The following is a 23,446-nucleotide window of genomic DNA, read 5'->3' as shown; positions in this document are numbered from 1 at the left end:
TATATTCAACCGCTGACATGCTCAATGTTTCTCCATTCTCTATTTATATATTCTTCTGCATGGAACTTAACCCTATATATATACATATATGTGTGTGTGGGTTAGTAACTAACTCTAATCAGATATTGTAAATAATGCATCTATTATAAATTTTCATGATTAAATAATTGAAAATAATTTTTCGTTCTCGTTTAAAACTAGATCTCTTATTTAAACCTCCCTATTTGAAGTATATAAATATATAGATATAATTATCGTCATGTAAAATTTTTTGAGCTTCCAATTTAAACCCACCATAAATAGACTTTTGTGTATTCTTTTTCTTTTTTGGAATTTTTTCAGTAAAATGAATAAAAATAAATTTAAAGATAATTGATTCGAACTAAAACTATACTCTTACAAATTGTATCTTTATTCTACTTATAATAAATTTAAGAATTTATATTAAAATTCGTGTTCACCTTCAAACGGGACTTTATTTCGTAGACAGAGGGAGTAATAAATTTGGTAGCAAGCAAAGGATGTCAATTTGGGCAAAATTCATGCATATCGGGAATAATGTTTGTTTGGTAGTTGGTATAGTTGATGCGATTAGCATAGTTAGAGTGATGGTGAGTTTTTTTAAAAGAAAGTTAAGAGTGATAGTGCATGTATGATGTTTAAAAATGGCGCAGCATGCATGTAGACAGAAGGGTCCAATTTAATTCCTCAAATCTGACACGTACCACAAAAAGCATCACAAAATAGAATTAAGTAACATGCATGAAATGAATTCTTAAACTTGTGCTGCTTCTGCAAACATATATGGTTGTTGGGTTGTTGCTTCCACTCAACTTCACTTTTTTCGCAGAAACTAACGTTTCAAGCATCAGCCACATCAAATTAATACTATTGCTCCGTTTATTTTATTAAAAATTAATCTTCATAAATAAAATATTGTAAAATTGATTAATTTCTTGTTTATTTAAATGGATTGGAACTTTGAAATTTCTGAAGACCTTTAATTATTTCTATTATTTTAAATTAATTTTATTTGAATTTTTAATCCTATTATAAGGATGAGATTGAGAAATCTTATTACTCCCTCCTCCGCCCCCCATAAATATGCATATAGTTGACCAAAATACAAATTTTTATAAAAAAAATTGTTTATAGTATAGATAGTGGAGAAAGGGTCGCATATCGAGGATATTGTTCAGTAGATTGTGGGTAATTAAATATTGTAGGTTACAAAAGTAAAATTGTGAAAATTATGTATGATTGGTGTCCAAAAATAGAGTATGCATAAATTTGAACGACATGTCAAAAATTAAAGTATGCATAAATATGAGTATGCATAAATATGAGGCACGAGTGAAATATTAAGGATAAAAATATTTCAGTAGACTCCAGATATTATCCTCAAAAAATCTGCCATCTGTCCGACAATTTAATTATACTTATGGGACTCATTCCAACTTTATGATATTATTATGTGGTTTTGCGATTATATCCGTATAAAGGAAAATAAAAATATGGAGAAAACATTTTAAAGCTCAAAATCTGAACATTCCAGAAATAGATTTGTTTCTTATTAGCTTTAATTCACTAACAATTTGACATTTTAATAGACATATATAATAACCGAAATGAAATGATGCGAGTCCAAAAAGAAAATGTATCACTTTATATATGTTGACATGCAAGTCAAGTGCGTGAAACGTATGAATACTTAAAGTATGTTTATTTTGAATGTAAAAAAATTTTGATAAGAAAATATGAGAATTTTTTTATCATATATTTGTTAGAGATGAAAAGATAAAAAAACGTATTAAAAAATATTTTCACGTTACTACTCAAATAAATATTATCCAACATTAGAGAGAAAATGAGTGAAAATGAGTTGTTCAATAAAATATTCCACCTTGTTCGAATTTTTATTTATTATAGTGAACATGTGAAAATGATAAAAAAAATAAAAATAAAAAAAATGGTAAAAATATACTCCACGTTCCATTAGTAATGTCCTTCTTTTTTTGGACACAAAGATTAAAAAGAATATAGTTAGTGTATAAAGTGAGTTGGTGAAAGATATTTAAAGATTATTTTAAATGAGTTGATGTATAAAGAAAATTGAATCCACTGCTACTAGTGGGACTAGGGCTAGCAAATCGTGCGTGTCGACCTAATATCGACACGACCTGATAAGGTCAAATCTGAATACGACCTGTTAAGGAAGTGTTCGACACGAACACGAATCCGACATGATTTACTCAAATCCGAACATGACACGAACCCGACACGAATACGATAACAATACGATTTGAATCATGTTGACATTATACGATAAGGACACGATCTGATTAAAATCTGATTAAACACGAAACCCTAAAAGCTAAAGTGTAGAAAGAATTAAAAATTTAAAATAAATATTTAATAAAAAAATAATATTAACTCTATCAAGTTATACGAACCTGACACGAACCCGACACGACACTAACCCATTAATTTCGTGCAGTTTCGTATTGTGCCTTTGTGTCGTGTCGAAAATTGTCAACCCTAAGTGGGACGTCTCAATGTAATAATTGAGACATTATTTATAGACGAAGGGAGTATGTTTTTTCTCCATTTCTATCATAGCTAGTCCATCAACAACCATATATAACAATTTAAGAATGCATAACCGCAGGTTTGAGGGTAGGGTCTGGGATGCTAAGAAGCTCGTTTTGGATTTGAAGGGTAGATTATGGAGTTGGAACAAAATAAACCAATTGGTGGATGTCAATGTTCCCTTCTCCTCTTGGTGTTCTTGTGAACATAAACTCGATTTTCTGTAATACTCTTGGTACCTCTGGTACCTTGGGTTCTCTCTTTTCTTTGCCAATAAAGTTTCTCTTTCACTGATCAAAAAAAAAAAGAATGCATAACCGGATTTGCGAATCCAATTTTCAGATGAATAATGCGGTAGTTGGCTTAAAGGAAAAAATGAAAAAGACCAAAAAAAAACATTTGAAATTGAATGAGGATAGTCCACATGCAGTTTCGAATGCATTTTGTGAAAGGAATTTGGAAAGAATACCATGAATCTAAACATGTCAAAGACGCGGAAAGAGAGAATGATAATACTTTTGGGGGCCAAATAAGCATAATCGTGAATATAAACAATTTCGCCGCCCACTTATCACTATTTTTTACTTTATCATTTATTATATATTATCCCAAATTTATATCAAATGTTTTATTCATTTTCATTGAGTATTTATTATTTATCCTGAAATAAGTTAATCCGGTCCGATGGGCCTACCTGATGTGCCCGGGTTTAGGATTGGGCTTGATTAAGAAATAAAGGAAAAAAATTTAGGACTTAAAATGCTTACCCGAACACCCCATCGATTAATCGGATTTTGTAGAGGCCCGAGGTCTACAAATTCCATTCAAATTTTATTAATGATATAAATATTATTTTATTTTATTAGTGTGTTATTACGATCTGATGATTAATATATTAGACCAACACTTGAGAGATAATTTCTTCAAAATTTCTCAACGAACTATGGGTGACTTAAACATTTAAAGTGTGAGGAGAATAATGTAGCAAAATAAGGGCTTCCACTAAGCTAGGTAGTAATGGGGTAGTTAGAGGATAGTATCATAGTGGAGGTCTTAAAAAATGGGGTAGCAAAAAATTGAGGTAGCAATGTTGCTACCCGGTTCCTTGTCTCAGAGATGGGTCTCACGCTAATTTTTTTACTATAATTTTTGTATGTTATTGTTATAATTTTTTCTTTCTTTTTTTGCTTCTTTCTTTTTATGCAGGTATTCAAGTTTCTTTTTATTTATTTTGTTTCGATTTTTAGTTTTTTTTCGTTAGTTTTTATTTTCTTTCTTCTTTTTACCTTTGTTTTAAAATTCTAAACCTTGTTCTATTTTGTTTTTGAGTTGCCTTCAGTTTATTTATTTTTCTGAGTTTCTGTTCTTTTTCTCGTTAATTATTTTAATTTTTTTCTCTTTTTTTGATACTTTTATTTTACAATCTTAGGTTCTGTTTTATTTTCCTTTTCATTTTTTTAGCATAACTATAATTTTTAAATTATATTTTATTATTAAAAAATTTATTTTTATAATTATATTAATTTTATTGAAGTAAAATATAATATAAAAATTAAAATACACAAGTTATATATATATATATATATATAGGGGCCGGGGAGGTTTTATGGAAACACAAAGTTAGATGGAGAAATGAGACGCAATCTGATTCGTTAGATCAATCAAGATCAAAGGATGAGATTAAAAGTTACTCCTAATATATTAAAATTGATAAAAATTATAATATCCCTTAATTTACTCTCTTCTCTCTCCTCTCTCCTCTCTCCTCTCTCTATCTCCCGTCACATCTCACCTCTCTTCTCTCTCCTCTCTCCTCTCTCTATCTCCCGTCACTTCTCTCTCTCTCTTCTCTCTCCTCTCTCCTCTCTCCTCTCTCCTCACTTCTCTCTCTCTCTATATATATCTCTTCTCTCTCCTCTCTCTTATCTCTATCTCCCGTCACCTCTCTCTCTCTCATCTCTCCTCTCTCTTCTCTCCCGTCCCTATCTCCTCTCTCTCTCTCATCTCTCCTCTCTCTTCTCTCCCGTCCCTATCTCCTCTCTCTCTCTCTCTCTACGAACTTGTAGTTAATTTTATTGAACTTGTAGATATAGTCCAATGAACTTTTAGTTTTCTAGTGTTGAACTTATGTATGTATTTAAATTTTCTGGTGTTGAAATTTTAGATATAGTTCAATGAACTTTAAGTTTTCCGGTGTTGAACTTATGTATGCATTTTAATTGAACTTATCTTGAATGGTGTTGAAGTTTTCTGGTGTTTAATGGGGGAAAATCGTGAGAGAGAAAGAGGTAGATCGGAGAGTTGGATTGAACTTGCAGATATAGTTTTATGAACTTGCAAATACAGTTTTACGAACTTTCAGATATAGTTTTATGAACTTAATTATGTACTCCCTCCGTCCCAAACGAAATGTCTCATTTCTTTTCGGCACGGAGATTAAGAAATGTGTATAAAGTAGATAAAGTGGGTTGGTAGAAATTATTTAAATATTAAGTATAGAGAGAGAGTGTATTGCCAAAAAAGGAAACATGACATTTCGTTTGGGACGGAGGGAATATATTGATTTTAAGAGAGAGAGAGAGAGGTGAGGGTGACGGGAGATAGAGAGAGGAGAGAGGAGAGAGAAGGGAGTAAATTAAGGGATATTATAACTTAACCTATTTTACCAATCTTATCGATAATTGATCATTTTTACTTTCTAGTGTTGGTTAGGGCTGAGCATCGGTTCAAAACCGAACCGAACCGAACCAATTTGGACAAACCGAAACCGAACCGACCTTGCTTGTAGACGGACCGAACCGAACCGACTGAGGGCTGAAAACCAACCACAACCGAACCGGCCAAAACCGATCGGTTTCGGTCGATTTCCAAACCGAACCGATTTTTTTTTTCAAAAAAACGAAAATATGCAGAATTCTGTAAAAAAAAAAAAACAGCATGTAAATTGGTCCATTCATTCATTCAATTCAATTTACAAATCTGTCCATTCATTCACAAACAACAAAAAATCTAAATTGGTTCAGCGGAAATCTGGAAAATAGAAAACATAACTCTGTCCATTCATTCACAAACAACAAATTACATGAATGTAGATCGATTCAGCGGAAATCTGGAAAATAGAAAGCATAAGAAATTGGTTTACCTTTCGAAATCGGAAGTGTCAGGCTTCAGCGGCGGTCCGGCGGAGGAGAAGCTGGTCTGGACGGCATCTGGCTCGTGCTGGAGACGTCAGAAGCGGGGGCGGCCGGCGGGTTTGATCGTGCTGCCGTCCTGGTCTGCTCGTCCAGTCGTCCTAGAGGAGAGACGGCGAAAATCGGAATGGAGGTGCAGTCGTGCAGAGAATGGAGGCGCTGGGGGTGGTCGCCGGTTAGAGAGGCGCCGGCTGCCGGCTGGGAAGTGTGGAGAATGGAGGCTCAGGCGCGGCTGGGAGGGAGGGAGGAAACTAGGGTTTCGAAATGGAGAGGGAGGCGCCGCTGGGAGCCTGGGAGTTTCAAAATGTGGATGAGAACTAGGGTTTACTTGTAATATAAAATATAAAATAAATAATATATTATATATATATCATGATCGGTTCGGTTCGATTCATAACCGAACCAAAACTAAAAAACCGACAACCGAACCGATCATGGTTTTTAAGTATAAAAACCGAACCGAACCGACAACCAGAAATTCTAAAACCGAACCGAACCGAACCAAAAATGATCGGTTCGGTCGGTTCTATGCTCAGCCCTAGTGTTGGTTATCCTTGACCATTAACTTGTGGGTAAATATATGCACGCTATAAACAATGTAACTTGGATATTCTATTGCATCTAGATGACCTCCACATTTTAATATTGGTATATATCTATTTTAAAAGATAAAATTTAAAAAATATTCATTTTTTGTAAAATATATAAATTATACTTATTTAGGTTTTTTTATCTTTATGTAGAGCATTAGTGTATTTTGCATTGATGCTCGACTGCTCGCCTCGTAAAGATCGAGTATGTTGAGCATTAGGACATTTTCTAAGAATGATCGATTGTTTGATTCGTAATGATCGAATATGTTGAGTATTAGTGTATTTACCACTATTGTGTTTGCTTTAAGGTATAAGAAAGTGATAAGTTACATTTATCATCTTATACCTCGTTTGATTTGATGTATGAAAAAATTCAGGCAGATAGTATATTTTTTTGGGCAGCTCCTTATCTTTTGAGGAATGGATAATTTAATTTTATACCTAAACAAGGTGGTACTATAATTTTATATCACCTTATAAGGAGGGGATAAATATATATATTATCCTTCAAATCAAATAAGATATAAAAAATGTGATCCCCACTTTAAGTGATAAATTTATACATTATTATATTATCCCTCCATTTAAAGGGATAAAAAGCAAAAACAGCCTAAAGGTTTATATAAATTATATCCAATAAATCACATAGGAATAGTCTGTATATATGAATTGAAGTATGTTTGATATTTTGTTTGACATAATATAAATACAATGAATGAAGTTAATTTGTAAGGGCGGGCATGCACGTGCCTAAAAATCAAAAGGGCCTTCTGAGATGCTTGAAATCCAAAGAATCCACACACTCAACCCTATTCCTATACCTATTCAACACCTTCAACAACTCCGTCACCTTCTCTTTCGTCACCTCATCGCTCCCAATCTGCAACACCAATAGCAGCTTCTGAAACGCTCCCGCTCCCAGCGCCTCAACCGCCGCACTCTCCTCCTCACTCCTCACCAGCTTCAACATAATCGAAACCGAAAACTCCGTCGCCATGTCCGAAACTCGCAGCACCTTCTTCACCACAACCGGTATCATCAGCGCATTCTCTCTCGCCCTCTCTCTCACCTCCTCATTGCTGCACATCCCGTCCAACACGCCCAACGCTTTCTCGCACACGCTTCTCTCCGCCTCTACAACCATTTCCAGAAGTAGCTGCACCAATCCCATCTCCGCCAAACGCATCGACGGAGAATATTCGATTTGTTTCACTAAATGGTACATTGCAACTAGAGATGCTTTTGTGGTGGCAGGGCAAATCGGCTCTTTGATCAGCTTCACTAGTGCTTCTAGCGCGCCTCCCATCTTAACAACCTCGCCAACCGTTTCTTCATCGAACGAGACAATTGATTTTAGAGCCAACACCGCATTCCTCCGCCCCGACAAACTACCGAACCTCAAGAACCACACTATCTTCTGCAGCGACGGCGGGGACGAGAGGTTGCGGCTCGTCTCCTCATCGAGAACCGGCGTCAACATCATCATCGCAGACAAGATTTCTGCTAGCACAGCGACGGTTTCCTCTGCACACCCCTTTCTCGAAAAGGCTCCAAAGGCGGCGGAGAGAACTCTGCCGGCTCCGTTAGAGACGAAGCATCGTTTGTTTCTGTCGCTCTCTTTCGCGGATTCCTTGATCTTGGAGACCAATTCGCGGCACCTGTCTTCGTCATTGGCGTCGAAGATTCTTGCGAAGATCTCGGAAACCTCGAAGGAGGTAATCGGAATCCGCGGAGTGGGAATCCTGTGGACGCCATGGGAGCGGCACCAGTCTTGGATGATTTTCCTTATGGCGTGGTTGGGGATGGGTTCGAGGTCTCTGAGGACTTGGTTGGTGACGGGGCAGGTTGCGTTGCCGGCTTCGATCCACGTCTCGATGCTCCGGCGATCGTAGGTGGTGCCGGTGGAGAGAGTGACGGGATCTTCCATGAGGTGGAGCGAGATAGGACAGAGGAAATGGTTGGGGATGGTGAGGTCCGGGACGCCGCCGGAGTTGCGATGATTCGTCTTAGCGCGGCGCCTTCTCCATGAAGTGAGCATTTTTGGTCGTTGAGATTTTGTGAAGAAGGGAAACGCGCGCGCTTATTTATTTATGTGTGTGGAGAGGAGAGGAGACCCGGTCCAAACGCGGGCGGCTCAACTTTTTCAAAAACTTGGATGTGTTGCGTTTTCGAACGAATTAGACATTGTCAACACAACTACTATTATATATCATCTAGGGTACGAGGAAACATATAGATTTAGACAGATTGAATAAAGCGTGAGGTGCGAAGGGGTAATTTGAATGGGAAAAGGAGCAAAAATCAATTTCTCAAAGTTGGACCGGAAGTCGTCAATCAGACTGGAGAGTGGAGACGGAAATAAACAAACATTTTCATACTATTATTATATTTCCCAAATTCACTCAAAATTTATGGTTTCTCTATTGAAATAGATTAGGTCGATTGACCAGCGAGATTGGTCACATCTTCTACTAGTAAATATTAGGAGAAGAAAGACCAGTCACATTTTATATATGAGAATCAAATCACATATTTAATACTATATATTTAGGAATATTTAATTATTCATAAAACATCATTTATTTATTTTTGTGAGAAGAAAACGTCATATTGTTTAACTAGAATTAATTAGTTCGTCTTTATGTTGCGCAGTCAGGTAACCAAATTATTTAATTGCGTTTTTGTTTTGATAAATTAGTACATTTTTTTTGAGTTTGATGACTCCTTACATTCTCATCATCGGTATTTACATTATAAAATCAATTTTAACTTTTTTGATTTTTCATATTATTTCCAATTTTTTATGCTGGCTATTTGTTTGATGCGATGTGTCTATAGATATAGTGTGGACAAAAATTGAGTTACACTTTTTGAATGATGGAAATATGGGCAAAGTGGATGGGAATGTAGGACGCTCGATTTCGTCTCGTTTTGTGTTTATTTCGTAGTTGAAATTGAGTCCTAAAATGTGATGATTTTCATTTTTGTAATTACAACAGATCAATAAAAAACGAATTCAGACGTATCTTAAATTTTTTGTTGGTCCGTTAAAAGAAAGAGAAGAGAGAGATACTAAGACTTTCTTAAATAAACAGTGAATTGGAAATTAATACTACAGAAATAGTAATTTTTTTATAAATTAGTAAAGACAACGTGCATTTGCACGTAAAAGGAATTATTTTGATAATTTTTTATGAATATAAATTTATATTTTAATTCATTTCATTGTAACATCTATCGTTTTAATATATTTTTTGAACCAACTATTAGATTATTTTTTGAAAAGTGTAATATTATAGAACTCATAATTTTTTTAAAAAAATATCATTTAAATTTAGTACTATAAAAAATTAATTTTAATTAATTAAACATCACTTAATTTTATAGTCATGTTTATTTTCTAGGTTTCATCTCTTTACGTAATTAATTTTAATTCTAAGCATTATAACAAAATTAAACTTCTACTAAAACTATTAAGTAATCTTTTGAATTCTAAATTAAAGAATAGCATTTGCATGTGATGAAGAATTCTAATGGATATGACTACTTAAAAAACTACTATTAAAATATAAAAGATAAATCATAATATATTTTTAAATTTATTATATGTATAATATATTAAATTACATAATTGACCTTAACTTAAGTATAGACGAGGGATATAATAGGCCAATTAAATTTTATAAAACAAGATTTTTTTAGATTTATACGTTGTGTCTAACATATTTGTAGAAAAAGGAGAGTACCATAATACAGTACCAGTGCACTGCTGTCAGGGACGGAGGCAGGGGGGGCTAGAGCCCCTCCCAAATTCTGAGTTTTTTTTTTTTAATATATATAAATATATGTTTATACCTATTATAAAATAATTTTGTTTTGTAAAAGAGTATTTGGTTATTATATTCTCTCATATATACTTAATTTAAGGATAATTCTGTTATTTAAAACTATATAATTTATGAAATATTGTTTGTTATTATTACTATTACACTTGTCTTTTAATAAAAAAATGCCTAATATGTATGAAATGCTAAAAAAAATTATAATGTATTGAAACTAATTTGTAATAAATAGAAAATATATAATCTATGAACATGTTGTTTGTTATTATTATTATTATTATGCTTGCCTTTTAATAAAAAATGTCTTAAATATACGGAATGTCCAAAAAAAGTTTTGTGATATACTGAAACTATATAATCTATGAAAATATTGTTCGTTATTATTAGTATTATGCTCGTATTTTAATAAAAAAATACCTTAAATATACAGAATGTCCAAAAAAAAATTCTCGGGGGCGGTTAATTCCTGGCTCCGTCCCTGACTGCTGTTACAACTGATTAGATTAACCAGCCTAAATTTTAAAATGATTGTGATTCTATAAAAGCCCTTTGGTTTGAATAATAAGACATGATTGATTAAATAATTCATTTTAATTAAGTATTTGATTTGCATGATTGAATACATTTAATTATTCAATTAATGATTATTTATTATTTTAAAATTAAATAAATTATTTAATTAATTACAATTCTAATTCTATTAATTTTATTTATCACATTCGTTAGTGGAAATTGACTATTGAATGTGAATATGCATGTGTAGTGTAGGCACGCGCCTATCGCGGACGCCATGATTTATAAACATTTTCAACACTTTTACTTCTTTCATTGTTTTCTAGGAGTAATATATTTTCTAACTAAAAGCGTGTTAGACAAATTCTGATGGGACCCCTGGGTTTCTTAGCTGCGTTATTCGTCCATTTATGCGAACAATTAAATTTTGAACATAATTGACTCAACTCTAGGTCGTGGGTCACTCCCGTGGTCCCGCGTCTAAACTTAGGGGTAGGGGTGGTTAAACGGTTCCGGGTTTTCGGTTAAAACCGTAACCGAATCGGAAAAATCGGTTATCGGTTAATCGAAAACTGATTTTTATCGGTTCGATTCGGTTATCGGTTAGTGTCTTTGTCGTTAACCGGTTAATCGGTTTAACCGGTCGGTTAATCGGTTAAACCGATTAACCGGTTTATTTTTTAAATTAATTAATAAATATATATTTTAATATTATAATTTAAAAAGATACTTATAATTAAAAATCAAATCTCAAATTCACAAGACTAGGGCTTTCTTCCTCTCTGTTCTATTTCTGCCCTGCCGTCTGCCTGATTCCAGCCACCTCCGACATCCTAGCCAGTCAGCCACCCCCACCGGCGACGCGCCGCCGCAGCAGTCCCGTTCAGCCTCCCAGGCCCCAGCAGCCCAGGCCGCAGGGTCGCACCAGCACTGTCGTCTCCCAGGCCCCAGCAGCCACCGTCGTCTCCCAGCACCAGCACCTCGACTCCGGCGGCCACACCAGCACGGCGAGACACGCCCTCGACTCCGGCGACCACACCAGCGCACGGCTTCTACAGTTCTACTTCTTGAAAGGTAAGTTTAAGCTTCTTCCTCTTGGCATGTCATGCTTTAGAACCATAGATTGATTCAGAATTTCAGCAGCATATAGAACAATTTTTGCATAAATTTATCAACTGTAATGCCCGCCCTAGTTCCCTACAGACTGAAATTGAATGAATGATTGATTCATTCATAAATTGATGTGTGTAGTGCAAAGTCAGTTACACTGAATCCAATGCACTGTAAATCTGCAAAATCATTGAAATTCTATTGAGTTATTCACTTATTTGATTGTATATTGAGAGTTTGGTTGATTATTTTAGTAATTTGGTATTGTTTATGTTCACTATTTGATTTAGTGATCTCAAATCATCATATTGAGTTATCTGTAAAGCTTATTTCATGTGATGTGAATGGATTAATGTTTATGTTGTTCACTAATTGATAAGTACGTCTGGTCCCTAGATGTGGATGGAAGATTACTAGAATCTATATTGCTTAATGATTTTTTAATGTTGCTACAGAATGGTAGTGGCTTATTTGAGGTTAAGGAAAGTATAATAGTGATGAACTTGCTTAATTTTGGCATCTCATGACAGGCTCCATAATATGTGATATTATGTAAATCATGTCTCGACAACAATGTTTAAGAATTAAGATTATTACTTGTGGATATTTGATCTTTTTTCATCAATCTTCTGGACTTTGTTTATTGATGACAATTGATAATTGTTTAGTGCGTCTCTCACTTACTAACTTCTTGTTGTTTTTGGTTATAATGTGAGTTAGTAGTTTACTTTAATTGTCGTTAATTATTGCTTAGGTTGGGAATTAATTTATTATCATTATTCTTTTTTTTTAATATAAAATTTCAAGTATCTATAAGTCTTTTTTTTATTCTAAATTATCACAAGTTATGAATTGGTGCAGTGGATAAGTCATCATTCTTTCTTTCAAAGGTCAAGGGTTCAAATCTTATTGCACTCATTCTACAAATTTGAATTTTTTAAAATAAAAACCGGTTAATTTGGTTAACCGGTTAAATTCGGACAAATCAAAAAATCGTGGATTAATCGGTTTGACCGAATTTTTTAAAATAAAAACCGGTTAATTTGGTTAACCGGTTAAATTCGGACAAATCAAAAAATCGTGGATTAATCGGTTTGACCGGTTAACCGATTAACCGATCGGTTAAACCGGACCGGTTAATCGGTTAACCGATCTACTAATCGGTTCGGTTACCGGTTAGCCCTTAACCGGTTCCGATTAACCGGTAAACCGGTTCGGTTAAAATCAAACCGACCGGTTTACCAGCCCTACTTAGGGGTGTTTGGCAAAGCTTATTTTAAAGAGCTTATAAGATATAATTTTTAAGAGCTTATAAGTTGTTAAAGTATTTGGATAATTGAGCTTATAAGTTAGAGATATAATTTTTTTGTTACAGAGAGAAAATATTTTTTTAGAGAGAGAAAATCGAAGAAAAATAAATTTAAATGATATATGATGAAAATAATAAATTATAGTTGAAAAATATTTGTAAAATGATTGTTGAGGCAGGAGGGGGATTTACAGGGGAGGAGGGCGGCAGAAGTGGTGCGGGTTGCGAGGGTATGCTCGACTGCTGATGTGGCGGTGAGAGGTGAGGCAGAAGTAGGGGTATAATCGATGGTGTGCTCAAGTTTGGTTTGTTTAGTATCGAATCGAATCCCAAACTTGTTTACCGAATACTTTGAGGCTCACGAGCTTAATCGAGCGTATACGAACTTTCTAAATTTATATTTATTTTCAAAATGTTGATTATTTTCTTTTGAAAATAAGTTATTTCATTCAAAATAATAAATATAATAATTATTTTCTATAAGAAACAAAGTCAATTAGAGATTTAATATAATTATTATTAATTTTATTGGATAAATATAAGTTGTATCTACTAATAATTTATATTTTTCAAGCTGAATCACTTAACGAACTTGTTCACGAGAGCTAACGAGCCGAATACTACTAAGATCACATTTGGTTTGTTTATTTATCGAACTTCTCTAAACTAACTTGAACGGGCTGTTTTCGAGCTGAGCTCCAAATAATTCGCGAACGGATTGATTTGTTTGCAGCCTAGGTAGAAGAGGGGAAGGCAACGAAAAACAGTGGAGAGCGGGGGAGGCGGCGAGAACAGTGTAGAACAGAGGAAGATGCGGCAGAGAGAGAGAGAGAGAGGGAAGTTAAAATGAGAAATAGGGTATGATTTAAGTTTAAATACTTAACTTAATTAGGTTCTAATTATAGCCCAAAAAAGAAACAAATCATTATATTTGGAACAATTCAATAAGAAATACAAATCATCAATATTGGAACGGAAGGAGTATTAAGGTCGTTTTGGAGCCTTGTTAAAGCTTAGATATCAAAATTATAAGCTTTAATCTACTTGTTTGGTACTTAGATGTATAAATTATAAGACCTGAGTTTAGAGAAAGCTCGTCCATTAAATCAATTATAGACCACACATTATCTCCATGTGATGCGCTAGAGTAAAAGATTCAATTATAGACCACACATTATCTCCATGTGATGCGCTAGGAGAGTAAAATTCAAGTGAACGCCTTTTACGATGACATTTTCTTTGAGTGATATGATACAATATAAAAAGTTAATTCAAGGTGATTAATCATTTATTTTAATCTAATTTTGAACTTACACTACAAAATAATGCGAAATTACTGACATAATAAATAAATGTTTTTTCAACATAAAAATACGGACGGAAACGAGACCGATCCGCAATTAACGACATTTCTTGGATATCATCTCGACATATTCTAAGGTTATGAATGATGATATTGTATATTAAAATAGAGTTTAAATGAATTAATGGGTACTAAATATATTAATAATACGAGTGTTCTGTACTAGTGACCACTCGAAAGGAACTTCAATGTTAATTGTGCTTGACTTAGAAGTTAGAGCACAACTAAGATGAGAGACTGATTGGGGAGTTCGTCTAACATATGGAATACTATATAAATACAAAAATACAAAATATAAATAAATAAATAAAACAATTACTGGCAGCGTGGTGCCGCCGCTAATCACCGGCGACGGCTGCCGTCGGTGACGTCCAGCAATAGTGTCACCGCCGTCCGGTCAACATTACTGGCGACGGGAGCGCCGCCGCTGGTAAATCTCCGGCAAAAGATCGCCGTTCGGCGACGACTTTCACCAGCAGCGGCCCCATCGTTATTTACCGCGGTTGTCTTTTGTCACCGGTATACGAGTCACCGACGAGCGATATACCGGCGGCGAGCGGCTGCCGGTAACCGTTTTTCCGGCGGTATATCTATGATTACCAGCGGCTATTGCCGTCGATATTTACTACTTTTTGTCACTAATGGACCTACCTTAAAACACCTTTATCATTTTTATATTCTATATTTACTACACTTTATCACTAGTGGACACAGTAACAATATCTTTATCACTTTAGTCAACTACCCTTATATTTTATCCACATCACCTTTTTCACATTTCTTAGTCTCCGTGCCCACATCAAAATGGGGCTTTAAATTGTGGACGGAGGGAGTATTTTGTTAGGCTATCCTTCGATCAGATCACCAGTATCTAACTTTTTAATACTCCCTTCGTCCTAAAATAACTTTCTTTTTTTCTTTTTGAAACGTCTCCTAAATAACTTCATACTATTTCTTTTTTTTTTTTTTTCATTTTTGGACAATTACCCCACCATTAATAATACTTTATTTATTTTTACTTTTCATTTTTCACCACTCTCAATACTAATTATAACACTTTTTCACAACTTCCAATAATATTTATAACATTTTTTCTCCACTATCAATACACTTTACAATTTTTTCTTAAAACTCGTGTCGTCCCCAAAAAGGAAGTTATTTCAGGGATGGAGGGAGCATTTAATTTTTTTTTTCGTATTTATCAATATTTTCTTTGATCCAAGTTTATCCATCACTACTAACCACCCAATCATAACACTATATATATAATTATTTTATTAAAATTATTTTTGATCAAATTATAGTTAATAATTAAATAAATTAAATTATAGTAAAATGTGTAAATATTCAAAAAGTATAAAATATAATAAAAACAGAAAATATGAAAAAAAAAACCCAATAATATAAATTATACTCCCTCCGTCCATGAAAGAACTTCCTAGGAGGGAGTGGCACGGGTTTTAAGAAAAAATATTATTGAGTGTATTGAGAGGGGATAAAAGGTAGTTGAGTGTATTGGGAGTGGTGAAAATGTGTTATAATTAATATTGAGAGTTGTGAAAAGTGAAAAGTAAGAGGATTATAAGTGGTGGGGTATAGTCCAAAAATAGGTAGGAAGTTCTTTTGTGGACGTCCCAAAAAGGAACGACAGGAAGTTCTTTCGTGAACGGAGGGAGTACTAACTAAAATATGAAAGTGAAAATAAATAACTGGTACTTCAAATAGAGGTGGTCTCTTGTACACCCTGGTGTACCGTACACCTGAGTTGTATCCGATTCGGATCTTGACCCAGTTGGACTATCCTGACCCATTTTTGTTGAAACGACACTAACACTAACACGAAATGACACTATTTCGAAAATGACACCAACACTATATTGAAATGACACTAACACTACATGTAAATGACATTAACACTATATCGAAATAACACTAACACTTGACATTCGGGTATGATATAGTTCAGTTGGGTCGGATCCGAGTCAGGATTCGGGTCGGGTACGACCCGGGTGTACCGGGTGTGTGCAAGTTTTTGTGCTTCAAATAAATGGCAAAAACACACACATGCAGTTACCATTGCCAAATTGTATTGTGCATATAATTGGAATAAATATCACTGTCTATTTATAGCAATATCAATGTCTATTTATAGAGAACTAAAAAAAAATTGGTAAAAAGTATATACTTTTTAATATAATATACAAAAAGATACTACATCTATCTACGAAAGAACCTCCTAAAATAGAGTGACACGAGTTTTTTTATTATTATTATTATTATTATTATTATTATAAATTATTGAGTACATTGAGATTTGAGAGTGGAGAAAAAAATTGATGAGTGTATTAGGATTGATAAAAATGTGTTTTAATTAGTATTGAGAGTAATGAAAAGGTGAAAAGTAAGGGTAAATAAGATATTTATAAATGGTGGAGTACTATAGTACAAAAATAAGTAGAAAGTTCTTTTGTAGACGTTCGAAAAAGAAAAAAATATAAAGTTTTTTTGTGAACGGAGATAGTATTATTTATTTATCTTCACATAAAAATAAAATTTGACAAATCAATTGTTTTGTGACAAATGTCACAATTAAAAGATGAAAACAATAGTTGGGGAGGGTATGTCCATGCAATTCCATGATAATTGGGTCTTAGGCATTAACCATTTTTGCCGATACCTTTTATTTTAGACATTAATCACTTTACCACTATGCAAACACACACACCATCCATCTATTCTTTCATGATGGTGATTCGTTACGGCATCTGAGTGGCTTCTACTTGGGCGTGACGCTGCCTTTAAAGTTAACATCCGATTAAAAAAAAAGAAGAATGCCCATGAAAAAGGAAATGAATTACAGTACAACACTGCCTTGTTTAATTCCTGAAAATTTGAAACCTAAGTAAAGATGAAGATGCAAATAGTTGACAAAAATGAAGCATACAAGAAACGGAAAAATGAAATTGATTTAATAAAGTAGAATGAATTGATACATAGATGTTGGAAGAGCAAAAAGATGTTGAAGAGCAGCAACAAACAATTTACAGTGTTGGTGCTAATGATGTTATAGAAGGAAGGCAAAAGCAGGCTAGGCTGGTAAAGAATTACATCTTTCGTCGATGTTGATTAGCTCTTGGAGTGACACTGGTTGAGCTCATACTTGCAGTTCTCAAGAGCCTGCGGAATTCCGACAAGCTGATCTTCCCGTCTTTGTCGATATCCGCTTCTTCTAGAAGCATGTCTATCGAACCCCTCAGACCCGTGTGCTGATGTATAAACAAAGCAACAATCAACATTTCTCACTAATAGTAATCACAAACGTATGGATTGATTTGAACATCAAGTCAACTAACCATTTTGATTTCCTCTGGTGTTATAAATCCATCTTTGTCAACGTCGAATTTTTCAAAAGCAGTCCTGGACCTCTGCTGCCATTTTTCTGAATTGTGTTCCTCCAGCTGATTCACATGAACCGTTGCTGCTACAAACTCCGAGAAATCTACTAGTCCATCAGTATTACTATCAATCTGCCATGACAACCATATTCATCACTAGCAACGTACAACACCCGGCATCAAGCAGACCAAATGACCAAACATACCGCTTGAAGGATTTCAACAACGCGTGATTCTTTCAACTTCCAAGGAAGATCCTTTGCCAAGGCCTGTGGATTATGACACGTGACATAAACACAAAAACGAATTTCCAAGATAATTCAAATCCTCAAGGAATCGCTGAAGCCAGAACCCACCTGTCTCATTTCTTCGAGACTGATGGCTCCATTTTTATCCACATCAATTGCATCAAACTGATCTCGTAGATCAGCCAGCTCTTCCTTGTCAATTGTGCCAGCCAATGCCTGGAGTAATAAATTAATCAGAATCGAGTAGTTTGAATAATGAACAGACACTAGAAAGTTTATAGAAAATACAAATACAGAAAAAACCAAGTTACCCGAAGGGCAAACTGCTTCAATCTGTTGTACGTCACAAAGCGTCGCATGTTGGCTAGAACGGATATGTCTAGTGGAATATCTGAAGCTTCACCTCCTTCTCGAACCCATGGATGAGCTGGACAAGTATGAAGAATTAGTCTACTAATCCAATTATTAAGTATTACTTGCTCAAGAATTCATCAAGACATACATAAAGCTTGGGCAGCAGTAAGTCTTGCATGAGGATCTTTCACTAGCAACTTCCTCACGAAATCTTTAGCGGCATCACTTATGGTTGGCCATGGTTTCCGCCGAAAATCAGGCTTGTTTCTAAGAACCTAAAACCATAAAATAAAAAATAAAAATAAAAAAAGAAAAAGAAAAAGTGCCTAAGTCCATGCCCAAGGGAGCAATAAACACATGTATCTTAAGGTTAAAGAAGACAAACTCTCTCAGAACATGCCGCAGGGTAGCAAAAGAAAGAAACATCTTGATTCAAACACTATTAAAAATTATTATTTTCTATTGCTGTTAAAAATTAGTCACTATTGTCTACTAGTATCATTTTAGTGGTGGCAATTCAAAGATAATTATTGGAGACTGGTAAAAAAAAAGCATTCATCTACTTATGAATCTTTACTAGCATATTATAATAACAGATTATTAAGAGAATGTAGATAGTGGGGCATCCAACCTCCTTAAAGATGCCATCCTCAGTTTTATCCCAGAAGGGCCGACGGCCACAAAGCAAAATGTAAGTAATTACACCTATGCTCCACACATCTGATTCTGGGCCTGACCTACGTTTCAATACCTCTGGAGCAACATAATATGCACTCCCAACAATGTCGTTGAACTTCTTTCCTACATTAACAATTAAAAAATTAAATTACAAAATGAAGAGCTTTGAATTAATGAGGCACAATGCCCAGATATAATTAGTCGTTCTCATTATAATTAGTATATGTATAAAACAAACAGATATGTTCGTGCATGTAGAAGTACTCAACAAACAATACTAGAAAAGTGGGGAAATATATAAGAACAAGAGGATAAAATTGGATTACCAGGTCTTATGAAGTCCGAAAGTCCAAAATCGGTAGCTTTCAATGGTGAATCCTCTTTTGCCGACTTAAACAAGAAGTTCTGAGGAGAAGTAGTGATCAGAAAATCAAGCAACATAGTACATTACAATAGTAAGTTATTTCAAATACCTCGGGCTTCAAATCACGGTGTACCAAACCATGTAAGTGGCATTCTGCTGCAACTTTCAGCATCTGCCTTACAACAATTGCTGCATCTTTCTCTGCATAACGGTTATCTTTTCTGTTAAAGAGAATTGGAGTTGAGTCTTAGAATAATGTTTTTGCCAAGATAGGACTGCATCCATACAACTCATATAACAATAATTTAGGATTTGGATGTGCTTACTTAGATAATATACGGTCTAGTAACTCTCCACCCTCACATAACCTGAATGCAACAGGATAACAACTCATTCAGATTATTATAGTAGTGACAAATTAATACAGGAAAACAGTGTTAGTAACAAACAAGGCATTACGAAAAAACTTACTCCATAACTATATATACATATGAATCATCATCGAAAGCATTATGGAACTGAACCACATTCTCATGACCTGCTAATTCTTTCAATATCTCGACTTCTCTCTTGACATCCTCAACAGCAATTGGGAGAACCATCTGACATGATATATAGTCATTGTTTGGTGCAAACTCATCAGAACCATAAAATTTTAAGTCAAGGCAATAACTTACACAAGCTATAACCAATGTCAAGTCATAACGAAAGAAATAAGTTCAACGAAAATCTAAACTTAACAATTTATCTCTAGGTCATTGTTTTGTAAAGGTGCACAAGGCATACTGAGTTATGCATAAGTAGCATTAAAAGAATTGTATTTTTGAAGCATATTTAGAAAAAGGTCTTCTAAAGATGTGATCTAGAACCGAAATATATCTAAAGATTCATTTTAAACAACTATAACCAATGTCAAGTCATAACGAAAGAAATAAGTTCAACGAAAATCTAAACTTAACAATTTATCTCTAGGTCATTGTTTTGTAAAGGTGCACAAGGCATACTGAGTTATGCATACTGAGTTATGCATAAGTAGCATTAAAATAAGTCATAACGAAAGAAATAACTTACACAAGCTATAACCAATGTCAAGTCATAACGAAAGAAATAAGTTCAACGAAAATCTAAACTTAACAATTTATCTCTAGGTCATTGTTTTGTAAAGGTGCACAAGGCATACTGAGTTATGCATAAGTAGCATTAAAAGAATTGTATTTTTGAAGCATATTTAGAAAAAGGTCTTCTAAAGATGTGATCTAGAACCGAAATATATCTAAAGATTCATTTTAAACAACTATATTGTTTGGCAATTCATAACGATCACTAGGATGCTTAACACTAGAGCCGAAGTAACGCTTCTACAGTCGCCAATACCACAGCCGTTGATCTACAATATCATCCGCTTCGAAAATGCTCTTGGACTAATCCGAAATATCCCTCAACAAGAACTGTTTGTTGACTCAATAATCGTGAATCAGAAAAGAAAAAAAAAAAAAAAAAAACTCAATTTTGGTAAGCTCAAGCTACAAATGCTGACAAGATTAGCAATAATCCCAAAGCAGATGGCATGATCTAATCACTTGGATTGAATGGGCGGAACACCTTATGGATGTCTAATACTAATATATTTCCCACTCCGAAATTAATCGATTGAATACCACAAAGCAATTGAGCCTATAAATACAAGAACAATTTAAAAGAATGGGGGAGGGGGAATTTCACCTTGTTCTTTTCAATTCTCTTGACAGCAACATGATCTCCATTGCGGTTATCAACTGCAACATACGTATAACCAAATTGGCCATGGCCCAGCAATTTCCCAATCGTGTACCTCGCATCAAAATCCTTGTCGTACCCAAAATTGGTTCTTTTCCCACAAGGGATCGACCCATTCTGCCTTCTAGAGTTATTCTTCACATTATGCGGAGACTGCCTCTGCTTCTGTTGTTTATCCTTGGGCTTATGACGAGACCCCTCTTGCTTTTTTGATTTGAACGGGGGGCGTATCTTGGCGACAGGCCAGGCGGCGTTACATTTATCGTGGTGGGCGTCGGCGGCGGTTTCGGCCGCGGGTTTCGGGGCGCTGCTGGGGCCGCTGTCCCTGGTGGTGGAATTACAGATACCCATTTTGACGCAGCTGCAGATTTCTGCTTCGTTTTCGGAAATCGGAGGATTGAATGAAGATCAGCTGAATCATGTGAAAACAGAATGGAGATGGGTCAAGAGATATACAAACGCGGGAGAAAATATTGTGGAATGATGAATTTCAGAGGGTTGAGGAAGAAGAGAGGAAGGAGAAGGAGAAGAGGAGGTGGTGGCGATGGTCAAACAAGCTTGCGGTAAAAGAGAGGAGAGGACAAATTAAATCTCCTTCTCCAGTTCTTCCTACTTTTTTCTTTTCCTTATTGTCTTAAAATTTTCATTTTTGAGGGTTGTCTTAAATTTTGTTTTGGTTACCGATGGTTACCCTCCAAAAAAAAAAAACACTTTTGGTTTGATTACTTGAGAATATTATTATTGACATAAGCCTATCTACATCTGCTGATTTTATTGTACTTATAACAGCCATTTTATCCCCCTCTCAAAAAAAAAAAAAAAAAAGAAACCATTTTATCCATTCACTGTTTATATTTAAGACAATGTTTTATCTGTAAGGAAATTCTTCTCTCATCAATTTTAGGGTTTAGGATTTCATCTATGAGCAAGTGTTCGTATATTAAATATAGATTAGGATCATTTAAACACATACATCAAGAACTATGAAAATTATTGCATCGAATTTATAAAGTAATTATATTAAATTTGTAAAGTTTTTTATGAATTTAATATAATTATGTTATATATTCAGTACAAAATTTCTCATGAGTACATTTTTATTTGAACCATTATATATGTTTTTATCAAAAAATGTTTTTTTTTATGCTGATATGGAAAAGAGAGAAAGAAACCTTCATTATAAGCTTTATTTTTCAAGATTGTTCACATTATCTCAAAAATAGAATGCCAAGTTTGATAAATAGATAGGTTAGTGTGCGTGTAATAAGTGATTAATATTCAAGACCTTGAGATTATGGATTAAAGTCCTCTCTGTCATGCAATCTTTAAATTTCTTTATTTACTTATATAATTTATAAAAAAGAAAATAGATAAGTTTAAATATATGTTTATGCTACAATAATATGGTTGCCAACGATTTATAACACCGACATCCTTCTAACTTTTTCACATCATTTCCAATTAGTATGTTCCGAACATTTAAAGATAATAGACGAAAATTGAAAAATAATAGTCGTAAGACTTTATTTTGTAAGAGGTTTTGAGTTCAATCCCATCTGTGTGCGGTGATATTTTCCTATTTTAGATGGTGTTGTATTTTCGTCTGAGTGTAGTGTTGTATTATTTGGTATTGAGGTCCCACATGAAAGACGTTTCTCGCTTGCGTGCGGTGATATTTTTCTACTGTTTAAATAGTGATGAGGTCCCGCCTACATGCGAGTTACATAATTGATTATATTCAAAAGTCGTGAATTTAAAAGAAGAGTAATTTTTCTCAAACTCCCTAGTGTCCGACACCACAATGTTATGCTTCGTCCACACAAACAGAGACAATAGTCGTGAATATGTTTAATTATTATTTATTGACTTTGACGAGTAAGTCAAGTCGACGTGTGGACTATTGAAATTTGCAACATACGGCCAATGAAAACTGATTACGAGTATGATTTTTAATGTTATTAATGTGTCAGTTTTATAAAAAAAATTGAATAATTGTTTTATATTTAAATTATTTTATTTTATGATATTTATAGTGTTAATAGGCAAAAATACCCTATTTTTTATGTCGGCCGGACACATAATCTAGCCACCCACCGGTCATATGTATTCTTGACTGATAGC

At 34.3% G+C, this 23,446-nt stretch overlaps 2 protein-coding genes across 2 annotated transcripts; both read right to left on the bottom strand.

Annotated features, from left to right (window-relative positions):
- Window positions 1-7,034: 7,034 nt before the first annotated feature.
- On the bottom strand, window positions 7,035-8,441 carry LOC131023838 (U-box domain-containing protein 21-like). The gene has a single exon (XM_057953450.1). The coding sequence runs from the start codon at window positions 8,409-8,411 to the stop codon at window positions 7,131-7,133; it is 1,281 nt and encodes a 426-aa protein (XP_057809433.1). The 5' UTR covers window positions 8,412-8,441; the 3' UTR covers window positions 7,035-7,130.
- Window positions 8,442-17,451: 9,010 nt separating this feature from the next.
- On the bottom strand, window positions 17,452-21,972 carry LOC131023837 (calcium-dependent protein kinase 28-like). The gene is made up of 12 exons (XM_057953449.1): window positions 21,272-21,972; window positions 20,021-20,151; window positions 19,876-19,917; window positions 19,659-19,770; window positions 19,512-19,590; window positions 19,139-19,308; window positions 18,656-18,782; window positions 18,465-18,580; window positions 18,262-18,369; window positions 18,112-18,174; window positions 17,864-18,037; window positions 17,452-17,776 (listed from the first exon to the last, which is right to left on the bottom strand). Exons 1-12 carry the CDS (start codon window positions 21,674-21,676, stop codon window positions 17,615-17,617), a joined length of 1,689 nt encoding a protein of 562 aa, XP_057809432.1. The 5' UTR covers window positions 21,677-21,972; the 3' UTR covers window positions 17,452-17,614.
- Window positions 21,973-23,446: the final 1,474 nt, after the last annotated feature.

Source organism: Salvia miltiorrhiza, chromosome 4 (assembly GCF_028751815.1).
Source record: "Salvia miltiorrhiza cultivar Shanhuang (shh) chromosome 4, IMPLAD_Smil_shh, whole genome shotgun sequence".
Classification (NCBI taxonomy): Eukaryota; Viridiplantae; Streptophyta; class Magnoliopsida; order Lamiales; family Lamiaceae; genus Salvia; species Salvia miltiorrhiza.
Note: the sequence above shows the minus strand (reverse complement) of the source record. Positions and strands in the feature narration are given on the sequence as shown.